This window comes from Seriola lalandi, unplaced genomic scaffold (assembly GCF_002814215.2).
Source record: "Seriola lalandi dorsalis isolate HSWRI2012SDOR001 ecotype SW California unplaced genomic scaffold, Sedor1 jcf7180002054953, whole genome shotgun sequence".
Classification (NCBI taxonomy): Eukaryota; Metazoa; Chordata; class Actinopteri; order Carangiformes; family Carangidae; genus Seriola; species Seriola lalandi.
Genome location: NW_019525504.1, coordinates 375453 through 393683, shown reverse-complemented (window position 1 = coordinate 393683; position 18231 = coordinate 375453). Strand labels below are relative to the sequence as shown.

The following is an 18231-nucleotide window of genomic DNA, read 5'->3' as shown; positions in this document are numbered from 1 at the left end:
AGCTGATTTAGAACCAGGACCAGAAGCAGAGAACACATCACACCTGTTTTTAAGTCCTTACACTGGTCACCTGTCAGCTTCTGTATTGATTTTAAAATCCTTTACTTGTTTTTAAAGCACTAAATGCTGTTGCACCAGCAGATATGCCTCACATGCTTACAGCCTATGAATCAGTACGCCTCCTCAGGTCCTCTGGCACAATCTGTTAATTGTTCTGGAGTGAAGGAGTAAAACCTTTGGCAGCTTTTAGCTTTCATGCTTTGAGGTGATGGAACAGTCTCTCAGAGCAGATGAAATCTTTAAACATAAACTCAAAACCTACCTGGCTTTTAATTAAATATGGTTCTTAGTCATTAATCACTTTATTGTATTCACTCATTTATTTTTAAATCTATTTTATAGGATCTCATTGTCAACATTGTAATTGTTTTTTTTTTCTATAGAGAATTTTAATTGGCCTTTTTAACATAATTATGCAAGCACAATTATCAATGAAAAATAAAACGAAGGCACTAAATGAAAAAAGGAACAAGGACCTTGCGGACTGTGTCAATGATCATCTAACACTTGTAATATATGCTCTTTTTAGAATTTTGTAATATGTAACTTGCATTGACAGCAAAGCCACAGACACAGGATGGATGGCTACACTAGAAAGATAAGCACGATGTGGGTTTCGTACACTGCTTTGTCACTGTGTGTGTGTGTGTGTGTGTGTGTGTGTGTGTGTGTGTGTGCTGCTGTGGTCAGTGAGGGTCAGGACACGGCTCTGTGTGCTATGTGCTCATCCTCAGTGTTTTTACCTTCTAATCCAGTGCAGCTGAAAAAGGTGATGAGTTTTATTTCATATCATATTACAGTCCTACTCACTGCTCTGCTGTCATTCCTGATCCTGTCACTCCCACCTGCCCTGCAGTAACCAGATTACCCACACCCACCTTCTCACCTGGTAATGATTACCTCATTAGTTCCATAGTATTTATACCGTCCCAGTTCCATTTATTCCCTGGCAGACTGTTTACTGTGCTGTACCTGAGGCCAGAGTCACAAAGACAGACTGTGTCTTAGATAGAACACAGTCAGACTTCAGATGGACTGAATTAATCTGTTGCACAAAGCAGTTTAGTTCTTGACTATCTTTAGCCACACTGTGGTACAATGAATTCTGGGAAAATTAAGACTTTTTTCAAAATGAAAATAAATTGCAGACTGAGGAACTGCATCCAACCGCTGAGCCCCATTTACTGCAGCAAAAATGTTAGGCTTTTGGGAGAAATCAACAGGTATGAGGACATTTTACTTGAAGAGTTAATAACAATAAAAAGAAATATCTCATTTGGGAAAAAAAAAATCACTGCAGGCGCTAAAAAATCCCTCCTTTCTCATCACTCTCTCCATAACAATGTCAGCAAACCAGATTTATAATCCATGTTTTCCTGTTTTTTGTTGTTGGGTGCTACTGATCAGTACAGGTGTCACTGATTAACATGTCACCATGGTAACATTGGTCTTAAGCCTGAGTTAGCATGTGTGTAAAGTGTCTAATTTGTTTGGCTTAAAATGGGTCAAGTGTTTACTTTTGTCAAACAGTCTTTCTTGCATTAGACCGATATATGAGATAAATTAAGACTGAACCAACACTACAGACCAGTCTTGAAATATCTTTGTGAAACCGGCCCCTGCTGTAGCGTCCCAGTCTGTTTGTGGACTCAGTCTTTTGCCCTGTGTGATCAGTTGGTGTGTGAATCTTACCTGATGCACTTCTCGCCCGGCCTCCCCCCCTTTGGTTGGTTTTGTCTGCAAACTTTAAGTAAAGATGAACTTTATTGAGCCTCAGAGCAGTGCATGACTTGTGACAGATGTGTAACATGGCCCCAGGGATGCAGGGCAGTTAAACCCAACCTTTTCTTTGGAATTGTAAAAATCTTTACCCAATGAATAGACTTATACACAGGAGACCAGAGAGTTCAAAAATCAAAGTCTTTACTTGAAAGCCAGAGGTCATACACAAGAAGACAGTCAGCATAGCAAACAGGCCGTCAGATTTAAGTTACTTAGGACCCAAATTCAGACTCTGAGACAGGGTTGGCTCGGTTGAAGGATTTATTAACAAGTAAAAAACACCAAGTCTTGCTTAAAGGGGTGAGGCAAGTCCAGTAAGGGAAAGCAAGAAATCCAAAAACCAGGCAAAAACACAGATGAACTGACAAAGACAACAGGGAGGACAGAGACTAAATACACACAAGGGGAGCAGATGACAGGGCAGTGGGGCAGACAATCACTATGGTGGGAAAACAAGACAAAGACAGCAAGCAAAACTAACTATTACAAGATAAAAACAGGAAATAAAGTAAAAGTCCAAACAAAGTCCGAAATCACGACACAGGCAAGGAGCGGGCAAGAAAAAAAAAAAAAAATCATACACAGCATCAACTAGAGATGAGGATGGCTGGGAAACTGCCAGATTACCAACTGGTAATCTGGAGACTATTTGGCAAATGAAAGGGGGAGAGATTGGACTGTATATGCTACGTTAAAGAATCGCCTCGTGTACCAGGAGTTAAATCTCTTGGTGGACTGGATATACTCATATAGATATACGCCAGTTTGATAGTCAACAGCTCTCGAGCACATTGTTAACAAGGAACTGGAAGACAGTCAGGTTGTTGGTGAGTCCGAATGGCATAACCAAGTACTTGTAGTTCCCAGTGGGTGTGTTGAAGGGGGTCTTCCAGTTGCAATTTTGACCAAAAAACTAAAAACTAAAAAAATTAAATTAAGGTATCCCTGTGGCTACAAGGACTGCTTTTAGAGAATATCTACACTTGTCAGGAAGAGGAAAAGTGAAGTAGGCATCGGCATATGCCATTTTAAAGTGTCTCTCAGTCTCTTGTCCAATCTGCTACTGCCACCTCACTGACACAACAAGGGGGTTTTAGATCCTTGTGCACTTGACTTGAGGACTTTCAGGTCTTGCCAGGTCAGAACGAGGTGCCGTGTTTTATAGGTCTGAGGCCAAGACTTGAGATTGGCTCTTCTTCTGCCGGTATCCCCACCTGGTAGGAGACTGGCTGATGAGCTGGTGTGCAAGGATATGTAAGTCTTTCTGCACTGTTGCCAGGTCTCCTTCTCTTCCAACTGAATGAAAAGCTGCTCACAACCTTCTTGCAAACAGCAACAGATATGGCTCACATGTTCTGCTCGACCACAGATTGGTAGGTGTGGTGAAGTGAGTCACATTTGTTTGCTGGTGGGCCAATGGTAGCGCTGTCTCTGCAAAAAACTTGCAACCGAGCAATTCCTACTTTGGATCAGGTGTCTTAATTACAACACTGCACTAACTGGGTCCATGTCTTGATTTCTTTCCATTTTGGACTTTTTCGTCATATGAAATTGACTTGGCAAACAAAAAAGCCACAGTCATTTGTTTCTGGGCTGGTGTTTTATTTGGTGCGGGTGGAGATCCCGATGGCATTTCAAGTGGTGAAACAAATATGTGTCACTGCTACATTTGAGGCAATGGCTTTGAGGCGTATTTTGCAGCTAACTGGTGTTTGTTCAGCATATTCGGTGCAACACCCAAACCACTGGCAGATGATGGAAATGCCAAATGAATTTCATGCCAACATGCATTGCGCCCTCAGTTTGATATTTTCCACCCAGGCCTGTTTAGTGGAATTCTGCACATGAACAGAATTGGAGCATGTGTTAAGTAGCAGCCTATTTGAAAAATGGTTTTTGCTGTTGTGCAAGTCCAAGCGAGGGAGTTCAAGCATCTCAGGGTCTTGTTCATGAGTGAGGGTAGAATGGAGCAGAAGATTGACAGAGAGATCACTGCAGAAGGTGACAACGGAGCTGAGCTGGAATTTACCAGTTCCAACCCTCACCTGTGGTCATGAGCTCTGGGTAGTGACTGAAAGAATGAGATTGCAGGTACAAGCGGCTGAAATGGGTTTCCTCTGTAGGGTGGCTGGGGTCAGCCGCGGAGATATGGTGAGGAGCTCGGACGTCCGGTGGGAGCTCGGATTAGAGTCGCTGCTCATTCATGTCGAAAGGAGCCAGTTGAGGTGGTTGGGGCATCTGATTAGGATGCTTCCTGGACGCCTTCCTTTGGAGGTTTTCTGGGCACATCCAACTGAGAGGAGACCCCGAGGTAGAAACAGAACTCAATGGAGGCATTACATAACCTATCTGGTCTGGGAACACTCGGGATCCTCCAGGAGGAGCTGGAAAGAATTGCTGGAGAGAGGAATGTATGGAATGCCCTGCTTAGCCTGCTGCCACCGTGGAAGAAAATGGATGGACGGATTTTGTTGTTTAAGTGAAGAGCAACACAATAAATAAGCACAAAGCATCGGAGACAATCCAGTTTTCACCGAACAACAACACAAACCTGAAAAGTCAATCAAGGAATTCATGACCAAACAGCTACAACTGCCCACAGAGACCGTCAACAATGTCACACAAAAAAAAAAAACTACAACAACCAACTATGACCAATCGCTGCAAAATTTAATGACTTCAAGCAAATAGAAGTGGTTCAAAGACAAACAGCGTAAAGGAACAAACTGTGGGCTCAATGACCAGTATCCAAGAGAAATCATGTTCAGATGTAAACAGCTGATTCCATCAGAAAACAAATGATGAAAGAAGGAATAAAAAGCAGTAATCTCTGTGGACAGACAGCTGCACCAAGTCTAGGACATAACCCCCTGGCTCTACGCTCCCACTCATTTTGCACACACTCATACACAGCCACAATAGTCACAATTTCACTTCTGAGGACTCAAATATAAAGTGACAGCTACTATTCCCAGTAATGAATGCGCCCAAGACTCATTATCATTACAGTAAATGCCATGACCGGCACCCCAAATTTTCTTTTGCATTTAGTTCTTTTTGTAATGCTTTCTTGTTGCTTGTGTTTGTGTCATTTACAGACCCCACCTTGCCAATCACACACACACACAACCGCACTTTTCAGCATTAATGTGCGACCCAGAGTGACCCTTTCAAAATGTCAGTTAAATTTCCAACATAAAAACAGAATCAGACCACAATAAATAAAAATCACAATTTACTTACATAATCTCCGCTCAACAGCACAAAACAGAGGGGTTTGCATTTTAATGAACAAAAAAGTATAATTCATCTATAACACCATTATCACAGACTCCAAATTACATTCTATAATTATTAACATATCAATCAACAACAGCTCACAAACATTTGGTAATATTTATGGCCCAAACACTGATGATCGATTCTTTTTCCATAATCTTTAAATCTCAAACATCTCCATTTGCCCAGTAACAACAGGAGCCAACTTTGATACAGTTATCCACCCATCATTAGACAATGTATCTGGCAGTCCGCTGAAACAATAAAGCAGTTCATGAGCAATTCTGGTCTTGATAGTTGGCGACTGCAGCACACAGCCACAACTCATCCCATTCATATTCATGCTTTTCTTCTTTCTCAAAACTTCACCCTGTTAATCAAAACCATAAATGATAACCGCTGCTGGGTAAACATCCTATTCAAATCTCTAGATTTAATAATTTCAAAGTTCTACTGGGAAAACAAGACACTGACAATTAAATTATACACTCTGCAAAAACCAAAAACACAAGGAGGAATTCAGATTTACCATTTTCAAGCCAATCTTTTAGACTCCATCCTTGTTTCAAAACATTAACAAGAACAGCGACAGCGACTCTGACAGCCTGATGGAAAGTTCACAAAATCATTAAAACCACTCTTGTCCCTTCTAATTTCACCCTTATGTGGAACAATCCTGATTTTCAAAAAAAAAAACATGGACATTTCCACACATGGGCTGAAAAAGGCATCACACATCTGTCACAAACTGGCACCTGCTTAAAAATAATTTATCAAACTAACTTATTTACATAACAAAACCAAAACAGGACATGTTGATTCAGTAAATTGGTAAATGCAGTGTGAAAATGAACCAAACAAATGAAACAAAGAAGGGATGTTGCTGATGGGAGAAAGAGGGAGACACACTGAGCTTTTAAAGGGCTGCCCAGCCAACAGCTCAAGAGAACCTTAAAAAAAAGAAAAAAAAAACATCTTTAGCAAAATCACTCTAGTGTCATTCTATCAATATTTGCAACTTAAATCACCCATTCAACCCAAACAAATTGCAATGCCCTTTCCCATCATGGAAACAATGTGATCTATCTGATCAGACCAAGACAATAGATTATCTGATTTAACACCCAGTAATTTGGTTTCAGTGACCTGCTCAACTGATATTCTGTCTATAGACAAATTGAGTGCAGTAGCATTAGCAAGAACATTCCTACTTCCAAATACAATACATTTTGTTTTGGCAATGGTCTAACATGGCATTCACACTGTGCACAAAACAGCCCTGACAACTGTATTCATGCCACCTGGCACTGCACACCCATCAAACACTTTTGGAAGGAAATCACAGAGACACTCGGTTTTCTTTGGCTGCCACATCCCACCATCCCCTGCACTCTGCCCAGTAGGAGACATATCAGCCCGGAACCTGAACAAATCAAACAGTAGATTACTCTTCACAGCCCTAACTATCGCTCACGCATTGCTCACTATGCTCACGCATTCCAACATGCATGTTGCACACTGGGAAAACTGACTCATGGATTACATCTCTGTGGAAAATGTGCATCTGTCCACAGCACCATAATTGCCTTATTATATTTACGTATATACAGTATATGTGTGTGTGTGTGTGTGTGTGTGTGTATTTTGTAGCTGGGTAGTGTTGCTTGTTGCGTGGGGGAGGACCTGTTGCTCACCTCCACGGTAGCTCGACCTGACCTCGCCACTCATCATTTAACAACTTTAATTTACTATAATTATTATTGTTATATATTAATGATATATTTAAATCTATTATATCATGTTGAATATATAAATAATACATATTGTCATATTACTACAATTTTACATTTTATTTTTATCATCATCATAAATTTTTTTATTATTACTCTTCCGACAAGTGTATTGAAACATGCATACACACACATATATTACACACTCATACGATACACACACATTTTTTTATGTCTGTCCATTATGTCCTTTATGTCACGCCTGTTTTTGTTATGTTACCAATAAAGTTGTTTAATAAATAAAAGAATATAAATAAATAAATGAAGGGAATGGGAGACAGCACTCTCATGCCCATGATTAAATAAGAATTCAAAAAAGTACAACTCGTTTGAACGTACAGCTGTTTTTAACGTCTTTAGAATAGAGAAAGTGGATTTGCACTTTCTCCTTGCACTTACACTGACAAAATAGGGCCAATAGACAGGAAGTAAAACAACTACGAACACATAAGAAACAACAGGGGGGTGCTGGGTGAAATAAACCAAGGCTCCGTGTCAGGGCTGTTATTTATAAGCCTTGAACCAACACAGCTTCATAGATATTCAGTGGTACAACAACACTTGATAACATCCATGATTGGCTGTGTTGAAAACATAAAATCACAGAGTTGGATAAGACAGAAACACATTAGCTGTGTTTGTAAGAGCAGTGAAAAAAAATAAGGCAAACAGACAAACATCATATTACATTTTTTAGTTAAAATCAAAAAACTTGCAAACACTCAAACCCCTAATCAATGCTGAAACACTGGTTTTGGGCAAAGTCACAAAACATCATTAAAAATCTGTCAGTTAACTTTTCTCTTCCTCGGGAAAAACACTACACTGTATATAAGCAATGTAATACTTGTTAACATCCAAATGATATTTTTTATACATATGAGTGAAATAATCAGTCAACACCATGACAGTGTTTCCACCTTGAATTGCAGTGAATCAATAACTAAAAAACTGATTCAGACAGTCAGGGTTTCATATGTCACAAGCCTGAAGAACCAATCCTGTCAACTTGTGGGATTAAACCTGAAACCTTAAATAAACCTGAAACCTTGTCAGTACAGAGAGAGAGAGAGAGAGTTAGCACAACCGCTAACACTGTGTCAACCACTGCCAGTTACAAGCTAACAAACAACATAAACAAATAAAAGTTTTGAGACAATACCTTGCTGCCACCACACGTGGGCAGTAAATTACATGGAAAATACACAGGCATCAGATCCTGTAAGTGACAGAACACTGTTGTGAGATCAGAGGTAAGGAGATATCACTTCCACTTCAGTATCATTGTAATTGATTGTAATTTTCTAGTTTTAGCTTTAACTGGGAGGTTCACTGCTGGCCTTGCTCACCCTGACAGCATGACATTGCTGTAGTATTTCTTTCTTGATGAGAAAAAAAATCAGTACATCTCTTAATTTTGTACTATGTATGTTTTAAGGTTGTGCTGTCTCTCAAGAAGGAGATCAGTCAGAGCCAATCAGAGGCAGAGTAGAAGCCGGTCTTGAGCTGGGGAAAAAATAACACTACAAACACGCACAGATCTGTTAAATGTCAGATTTATCAGAGTTTGGTTGCATGTGCGACTAAAATGGTTGTACTCCCGAGTCCTGCTTTATCTTAAATTAGTGAAGCATTGGCTAATGAGGTCACTATTAGAGCAGAAAACCATTTAAGCCTAATGTAACAAGAAATGCGACACACTGGATGCCATTGTTCCAGTAAGTATGGAATAATCCCAAACACAGAGATCCCTCCACAGACCCTCATCTGAGGGGCTTTGGTATCTCTAATCTAGAATTCAGTGTCTCTGTGAATCTCTGGATTACAGGTTGTATAGATGCAGAGTGGTTTAAATCGCCTGTAAATCTTCCCTCCTCTATGCTAAATGTCACATGTAATGCTGTTAACCCTTATGTAGAGGTCAGGTCATGGCAAAAATGCTAAAGAAATATGAAACATTCACAGATATCCCCTACTGTAAAGCAGAATGAGATGTAGTAAATAAAATACTGGCACCGCCTACAGGTTCATTACATGTACTGTTATATTAACCAATCAAGAACCATCTTATTTGGACATAGCAATACTTGTTTGAACATAACAATGCAATGATGCAACAATGCAACATAATAATGCAACAGAAGCCCTTTCACTAGAGAGAGAAAAGTTTCTCTGAAAAAGCTGAAAGTTGGTTTTTATGAGAAATGTTGCTTGACTTTCCGCTCTTATATTAAACTAACCCATGAACAGAATTCAGAGTTCTGTTTTGATCACTTGTACCTCTGTGAACTTAATGTACTGTGATGCCTCATTCATATACACTACTGATTCCTGGATTTCACACCAGTTAAACCGTGAGTTCACGTGGAACTTAATAAAATCGCATTTATGTTTTTTAAATTTAAATCCCTAAGTTTGGCTCCATGAAACTCACATTGATATTTGATCTGGGAGACATTCACTCAGGATCAGCTCACTATGAAACCCCCCAGCTTCTTTGTTTGTTCATTCAATCTACTGTAGACATTAGTGGTGTAACAGAAAGCTGCTGTCCATATCTCTATAGCTTTATTTTCACAATATTATATTTAGTCAGACTTCTAATGCTAATGATCCTACCAGTCACATCCCATACAGTCTGAATCATTTTAGCTGCTTACAAAATATACAAAATACATAATATTTTAACCTTTTACCTAAATTCATCCATTATCCATCCATAATATTCCTCTTATCTGGGGTCGGGTTGCAGTGGCAACAGGCTAAGCAGGAGGTTCTAGAAATCCCTCTCTCCAGCTATGCTTTCCAGTTCCTCCTGGGGGATCCCGAGGCATTCCCAGGCCAGATGGGATACCACTTATGAACCACTTTAGCTGGCTCCTTTCAATGTGAAGATGTCCCTGACCTCCATTTGACATTGAAGAGGTGTGTCAGCCAAGACAGCCCTCCAATGTCCTGAGCCTTCAGCATCTCAGGGCGTGTCTCATCCACACTTGCTGCCTCACTGCCAAGGAGCTTCTTGACTGCCTCAGTGACCTCTGCCAGGGTTAGTGATGAGACTTCCCCTGAGTCTTCAGGCTCAGCTGACTGTTAGCCAGGTTCAGGAGTTCCTCAAAGTACTATTTCCACCACCCAACATCATCTCCAGTCCAGGTCAGCAGTTGCCCTGACTTGCAAAAACTTCCATGAGGCCAAACGAAAGTCCTCCTCCATAGCCTCCCTGAACTCCTTCCAAACCCAGGTTTTTGCTTCCACAACCACCGAAGCTGCCGCCCGGTACTGATCTGCTGCTTCTGGAAAACCCTGGTCCGGCCAAGCTCCTAAGCGCTGCTTCTGCAATGGAGGCTTTGAACATGGCCCACTCAGACGGAGATGTGACACCCTCACTACACGCTTGGGTTTACCAGGTCTGTCCAGCAGCCTTCCCATCAGTCTGATCCAACTCACCACCAGGTGCTGATCAGTTGACAGCTCTGCCCCGCTCTTCAGCCGAGTTTCCAAACCATATGACCGTAGATCTGATGATACGACCACAAAGTCGATCATCAACCTTTGGCCTAAGGTGCTCTGGTACCAAGTACACATGAGCTACCTTATGTTCGAACATGATGTTCAATATGGCCAAACTATGACTAGCACAAAAGTCCAATAACAAAGCACCACATGGGTTCAGATCAGGGAGGCCGCTGCTCCCAATCACGCCCCTCCAGGTTTCTCCATCGTTGCCCACATGGGCGTTGAAGTCCCCCTGCAGAACTATAGAGTACCCAGGCAGAAGCCTTTCCAGGATACCACGAGAGACTCCAAGAAGTTTGGTACTGCTATTGTTTGGTGCATTAGCACACACACAACAGTCAGAGCCATCCCCACAGCAACCCTCAGCCACATAGTGGCGACCCTCTCGTTCCCTGGGGAGAACTCCAATACTGTGGTGCTTCACCGGGGGCTTGTGGGTATATATGAGATAATGGACACTGGTACTTTGTTGGTACTACTTTATTTTTGAAATCAATGTGCTACAATTACAATTACAATATCTTGTAATAAATGGTCTTAATTCATGTTTTTATTATTATTATTTTGCCAATACTTTGTTAACATTTTGAATAATTTTGTCATAAAGTTCACAGTGTGGTGAAAACGTGAGATGGATGGCCTCTAAAATCATGTCAATAAGGTCTAAGCTGTTTTTTTAACCATGACAATGATTTGTCTTTCTCCCTTTTTTTGTGTTTCATCCACTCGGTTGTCTTTTGGCCATTTAGGCTACACCCAAACCAATAAGTTTTAGTTTTAAAATTCATCTCTTGCTTCGTTTACTCAGAGACTTCAGAATCTCTGCTGGACCAGTTTTATTTTGAAAACTGTGGGGTTATGTTGTGGTCTGGACGGACCGAAAACCGAGAGCTTTGGAAATGGTGGTGTAAACACCCACGGTGTCAGTAACACCCAAGTGTTATCTTTGCTAGTACCTGTTCAGTTAAATTCAGCATTTTAATGCTACAACTGTCTTTGTTGTTCCTTGTTGGTAGTATTTTGTGACAAACCAACTGCAGAGTAGACAATCTGTTTCCTGTTTACACCGGCTCGCCCATGCCCAGTGTATGTGAATGGTCACGTGATATGTGTTTTCAGGTGTGTTTCTGATAAAGAGCTAAAACAGTCGTCTGGATGGAGATTGTTGTTGTTTAAAAACTAAAACATATCAATGTGGACTTAGCCTTAGTTTTACAATACAGGTGATGGAGTGGAGTTGATCTTCCGGGGGACATGGTGCCACGGTTGAGGGAAAACTGAACCCATATGCTGACAACACAAAAAGTTGTTGGTGGGGAAAAAAAAACATTTTTTAACAACAAAAAGTATTTACAAAAGTTATCCAAAAAACAAGTAGGAACAGAAAACCAGAAAATCCCCAAAAAATACCGGCAACACGGGAGCATGACAGATGGGAAACGAGATGAAGGCAAACTGAAGCAAAAGAGAAAATCCAAATACTCAGAGAACAGGAACAAGAGACTGTACGGAAACTCAGAGGAAAACAGATGAACTGACAAGGACAACAGGGAGCACAGAGACTAAATACACAGAAGGGAGGCAAAAGTGATTGAACACAGGTGAAACACATTAGGGCGGGGCAGACAATCACAAAGGAGAGAAACATGACATGAATATCCAGGAGATGCACAGGAGAAGTGATTTCAAAATAAAGAAAATCAACCAAAAGCCCAAACATAAATTGTCCAAAAGCCAACAGAAATAGTTCTGTGAGGTCAAACCATGTCACATGGATGTGATTACAAAACACAGGATTGACAAAATCATTAGGATTCATGCTCAGTTTCTATTGTAAATGCTGTACAGTAGTTTTTGTGGTTCCCTGTACCAAACTGTTGGTGATAAGATCATTTTGATTGGATGATGGTGCTGCAGAGAATGTCAGGGGGGGATCACCACAGACATGAGGAATACTCCTCTGCAAACCATGAATATCCATGAAACTCCCTGACACGCTCAGCAGCAGCAGGTGTTGAGATTTCTTACTCTGGACCCAAGAGCTGAACTGGTGGACAAACATTTCCATCCACAGGATCTGCAACAAAGTGGAAATGTAAATCACAGCATGGAAACATTCAGGATGTTCCCACGAGGACTGACAGCTTGGTTATTATTTCATCTTGCAAAGAGTTTAACATAAATCAGCAGATTTAGATGTTTCCAGTGGGAATGATATGAAATGCAAAGACTTTGCCTCAACTTAGTTTAGGTTTGGATAAACAGAAAGTGTCAGACACCATCATTCATTGTTCCTATCATATTTAGCACGTTGAGAGTTATTAATGATCTAAGTTATTTGTAGTGAATCATCTCACTGAAAAGTAGCATATTGATAAAGAAGGGAACTGGAGGTTGTCAGGATGAATGTTTAATATCACTGTTCATTATTAATATACAGAATATTAGGAACATATGACATTTATCCAATTTTCAAAACATTCACTGAGCTGAGTGGAGGAAGGCAGCCAACTGGTATGATCCAGAAACCGGCTTGGCAGCAGCTTTGCCTCCTGTTACATAACACTGTGCTTTCACATGCATCAGTTCATGATATACTCTTTTGTTCGGCAGGTCCCGCAATCCCTGTTGGAGTGGATGTTCAGGTGGAGAGCTTGGACAGCATCTCTGAAGTTGATATGGTAAGAAAGTCTGTATTTATCCACACCTGTTTACACACCGACCAGTTCCATGTAATTATTAAGTGACATTTAGTGTTTCAGCAAATACCCCAAAATGTTTCGTTGAAGTGTCAAAGCCTGTTAGCAGCCGGGATTAAAGGAGGAAGCCAGGTGATGCTGTTATAACAATAATAGGATGGATGGATGGAATCAGTTTTTCTGTATAAGCTTTTTTCTGTCACATAACATGATGTCTGTCAATAGCAAAGGCTAAAACCATTTAGTTAAGTGTTAAAAGTGTCTTAAATCCAGTAACTACATGTAAGTGGAGCATATAATTTTAGTGGGCCATGCTGCAATAATAGGCCAAGGGAAGAACATACGGTGGCACCAGTTGGAATCTTGAAGCTGGTCCAAGAAATGGTGCAGCTCCTGCTGTTTGGATGAATGACAACAAATCAAATATGCACATTTTTATTTTAAGCTATCAATATTAAAGAGGAGATATTATATCCATATTTAGTGTTCATCTCTAAAATAGATTTACATGCTTTAATGTTCCAAACACACAATATTTTATTTATACTACTGTACTCTATTCAGCTGGACTGAAACACTGAGACTGTCCTCCTTCAAAAAAACTAGCCCACAGGTCGTCTGTCCCGCAGGTTATTATGACCCATAGATATGTTTTGTTGCTAGGTGACATCTAGTGGTCGTAGTAATGATGACTGGAGTAAAAGGAAAAAGGTAGTATAGTATAAGTGACGTAGTATAAAGAGAGACAAAGTCCATGTCAGGAGGAGGTTGTGGTGGATGGATGGGTCACCAGAACACAGGAATATGACACAGGAGTGTTCGACTCCCATGTGAAACCGGTAGTTTATATTGTTTCTATTATCCATGACTGTCCGTTGTTATTATTGTAACAATGACAACAAAGATCATCTGATGTTGAGGAAGTACTTATTTTAACCCAAATCATGATATTTTCCTAAACCTAACCAAGCCATGACTGTTTATTATAGTAACCACAGCAACGTTGGGTGCGCTGCTCTTGGTACAGTCGCTTGTTTATTATGGTAACGATGACAACGAGGGTCTAGTACGCATGCCACCGTAGGGGCGCTATTTCAGGAGACACTTCTATGGGTCGTGTCAGAGGGTTGGAGGACTTGTTTGAAACACTTTGTTATTGCTGACATGTTTTCTTTTTTCTTCTTTTTATTGAACTAGTAAAGCACAGTGTAAAGAGGTACAATCAGTACAAATTGATAATTATTGCTAAGTATGTTCAGTAGTTTCTGTGCTGGTTTCTTTTCCATATATCAGTGATTTACATTATAGAACTAGTTCTTTCATTAAAACAAAAAAAAAAAAAGGCTTGTGTCTTAATACGTTTACATTTGTGGATTAAGAATTTTTATAAAATAAACAAAAATTCAGCTTTCTTATCCTCCTTAATGTAATACCATGTGTGGTAAAGACTAAGGAATTCTGGAATTTAGCCAGTCATATATATCACACCAGAAAATGTTACTATAAAGACAGAAGAAAAATAAATCATCTGTATTTATCCGTAATGATCCATATAATAATCTATATATATATACATATCATATTCCTCATCATATTCCTTGTTTCAAAAGTTAGGCTCTAATCTTTGTAGAATAGGTTGACAAAAGTTATGAGAGGCCTGTGCTGAATTGCACAGGAAATAGAATGACTGTAAAGAAACTTGTTTGGGAAAACCTTTTTTGTCTATTAATCATCAGTTGCTCACCATGTGAAGTAATGCATTTTTAACCAATAAGATAAAGGAGGTTGGTATGCTTCTAATGACCTTGTCAAATTGTTTACAATTCCACTGGAAATCTAATTTCACACAAAATACCTCAAAAGGTAAGAATTTGCCGAATTCATCTAAAAAGTGCACGACAGATCAAACTCAGAAAAATAAAGACTTATTTCTAATCAGAATGAAAATGCACTTCCAGGGGGGAACATCATGTGGTGTGAAATTGTGCTTGGATAATAGTTTCCAATATGACAGTGCTTGTGAATGGAATGAGGATAATTTAACAGGTAGTTTTTAAATTTAAATTCTATTCCACCAGTCTTTTTGAAAATCTCTGTGGGAACACAAAACCAGAATCTGTTGTTATTCACTAGAAACAATCTTAACCGTTTGATCTTTCAGGTTTCATTTAGTCTATGGCCTGTGACCGCCATTTTCATATCTTCTTACAATGGCAGCTTCTTTTAAATAATGTTTTTTTTTTCCCAAATATGGTCAAAATTTAATTTGTTGATGGTTTTCACTGCTTTGTTAGATATGGAAAGACAACAAATGGATAAATGCATCTTGACAGACTTTCCATTTCAGTAATATAAATGTGACCAAAAAGGGAAAGATCCCTATTTAACCATCAATCTAACCTTGACTTATATTCATCCGTTTTAGTCCATACATTTAAAGTTTCACATAATTTAGGGTCCTTTGTGACATGTACACCTTAATATTTGGCCATAAGATTTGATTGGGATACCATATATGCTGCCATAAGATGGCACTCCATGTATGGCTAACAATTCACATTTATTAATATGACAATGCACAATTTCAAACATTTACATAAATGGCCATATCAATCTAGCCAGTATTATTCATAAACATAGCCTACACATTTAAAGAAAAAATGTTTTTAGTTGAGGAAAAAAGTATCAAAGTATCCTTTTGTATTTTAAAGCCAAATCTAATCTAAATCGAATGAATCTTTGCTTTGCTGCACAGCTGCAGGGTTGACCCATGTATATCAATCACACTGTTATAACAGTGCTGGTTGTGAACAGGAACTCAACATGAAAATTAAGTAGAAATCAGTATTAGGCTGCACTTTTTGTTACCCCTGATAGTTATTTTGCCTTAGAAGCACATGAAAGAGTGAGTAAAGAGTGAGTTGTGAGTGGGATTCTGTTTCTGGCCGTTGGAAGTTCATTGAAATACAAATACATTAAGCTTGACAGTTAGCCCGAACTAGCCTAAAGCAGGCTAGTTCAGCAGTATAAGTTACCATGGTTACTGAGCAGGGAATCCCATGAGCCGCAGAACTGGAACGAAACTCTGACTTCTGTTCGAGACTTAAGAAAATAAACCAGGATTTTCCTTCATCTACCTTGATGGAATAGATCCCGGGTTAACGAGCACAGCTGTGTGTTGAAGGTAAGACAGCAGACATCGCTGACAATGTAATAAACATCACAATCCTCCACATTGAAGTTACAACAACAGCGCACTCTGATGAACAAGTTCACCTGTTGATTGAAGACACACTGAGAGAGAGAGAGAGAGGGAGAGAAGCTATCACTAACTACTGAGCTAAAGCAACTAGCAGATCTGAACAGCATGTAAGCAACTGCTGAATTAGTGAAAGTCATTAAAAGGAGCAGAGAGCTCTGGGTGCTGGAGCAGAACTATTGTAAGTTTAAATGTACAACAGGTAGATAGACACTGTGATGAAGAAACCAGCAACATCAATTGTGTTCAGACAGAGCAGCAATAAACTCAACCAATAACAAACTCCAGCGACTGGAGATGAGACACTGACTGCAGCATGTGAACGATCACTAACTACTGTTACTGAAAAGTCATTTTGCTACAGTAGAAGTATATCAATGTGTAGAAAGGTGCTCAGATAAAAGTACAAAGTGAGTCAGTTAAAATGTTTCTGAGTAAACGTCTTACATTTTTAAAAGGGGGACGGGGAAAACATCTTATATGGTGATAATAATAATATAGCTATGATTGACTTCATTGTCTGACTATCATCCATCTCAGTGGAAATCCATCTCCCAAAGAAAGTACAATAAAAATCCATACACTTCACATAACAAAACATGCCATTAAAAACGTATAACATGTACATATTGCAATAGTGCAAATAAGTATGTAGCAGCAGATAGGTTAAATAAATAAATACATTCCAAGAGCAAATCTTATAAAATAAGAATATGTGTAACAAGTGTTCCCAGCTGCAGTCATTCTGTTTTCAGCCTGTATGGCATAGGAAATACACTTCTTGTATATGTTCCGGCTGGCCCTTGGAACCCTGAATCAATGGCCAGACGGGATGGCAGTTGTGATGGCTAGACAACTGGGTCAGAGCATCTCCAAAACTGCAGGTCTTATTGGGTGTTCTTGGTCTGCAGTGGTGAGACAACCGGTGAACCAGCGACAGTGTCACATGCGCCCAAGGCTCATTAATGTGCGTGGGGAGTAAAGGATCATTTGTGTAGTCCGATCCCACAGAAGAGCTACTGTAGCACAAATTGCTGAAAAAGTTTCTGTTGGTTCTGACAGAAAGGTGTCACAACACACAGTGCATGGCAGCTCGCTGGGTATGGGGGGCTGTAGCGGACATACCTGGCCTGGCATCAGTCACAAGCAATTGAGGAAGTTCATTATAAGGACATGCAGAGTTACAGACCCACAATTGACACTTTATGACTCTTCCCACCATCAAACTATCAAACTGATAGGAAACAGAGACAAAGGACCCTTATCTTACAAACAGTCCATGCTGTTAGCTTGTCAGAGAGACACAGAACCAGACCAAAGGTCAAAGGGTCAGCTCCAGAGGATCAACCAATGGACACCAGACAACTGGGGAATATAGGCAAAATCTCCAGTTTGTAACAATAAGACTTTGTCTAATGATATTTGATTGTTTCTTGTATAGGACAAGTAACAACAAAAGGACTGATTGTCACTAAGGTGTGAATCCTGGCCTGTCTGTGCCATGCATGAACACACACACACACACACACACACACACACACACACACACCAACCTCCTTCCTCTGTCCCTCTCTAGATAAGAGTCATAAACTACAAACCACATTCCAATCCTGGGTAGTGACCAGCAGAACTCTCTTCACAGACACAGATCTAAAGAAGAATGTAAAATTAAATTTCTAACTGTTCTCTAACTCATGAGATGTTCCTATGCAATAGTTTAATCCCAAACTTCTATCCCATAGAATGTTTGAAATGTAACATGTAGATTTTAAGACAATGTCCTTCATGTGACCATACTGTCAGCATCCTTCACACAAGGTAACACACTACATGACATCCAGAATGT

General features: G+C 39.8%; 1 protein-coding gene across 1 annotated transcript in view; it reads left to right on the top strand.

Moving 5' to 3' along the window:
- The window catches only part of gabrr2a (gamma-aminobutyric acid type A receptor subunit rho2a), a 75298-nt gene that overhangs the window by 19972 nt on the left and 37095 nt on the right, over nucleotides 1–18231 (top strand). Inside the window, exon 3 of the mRNA XM_023394728.2 lies at nucleotides 13041–13108. Within this exon, the coding sequence (XP_023250496.2) occupies nucleotides 13041–13108 (68 nt within the window). The remainder of the gene's footprint in view (nucleotides 1–13040; nucleotides 13109–18231) is intronic.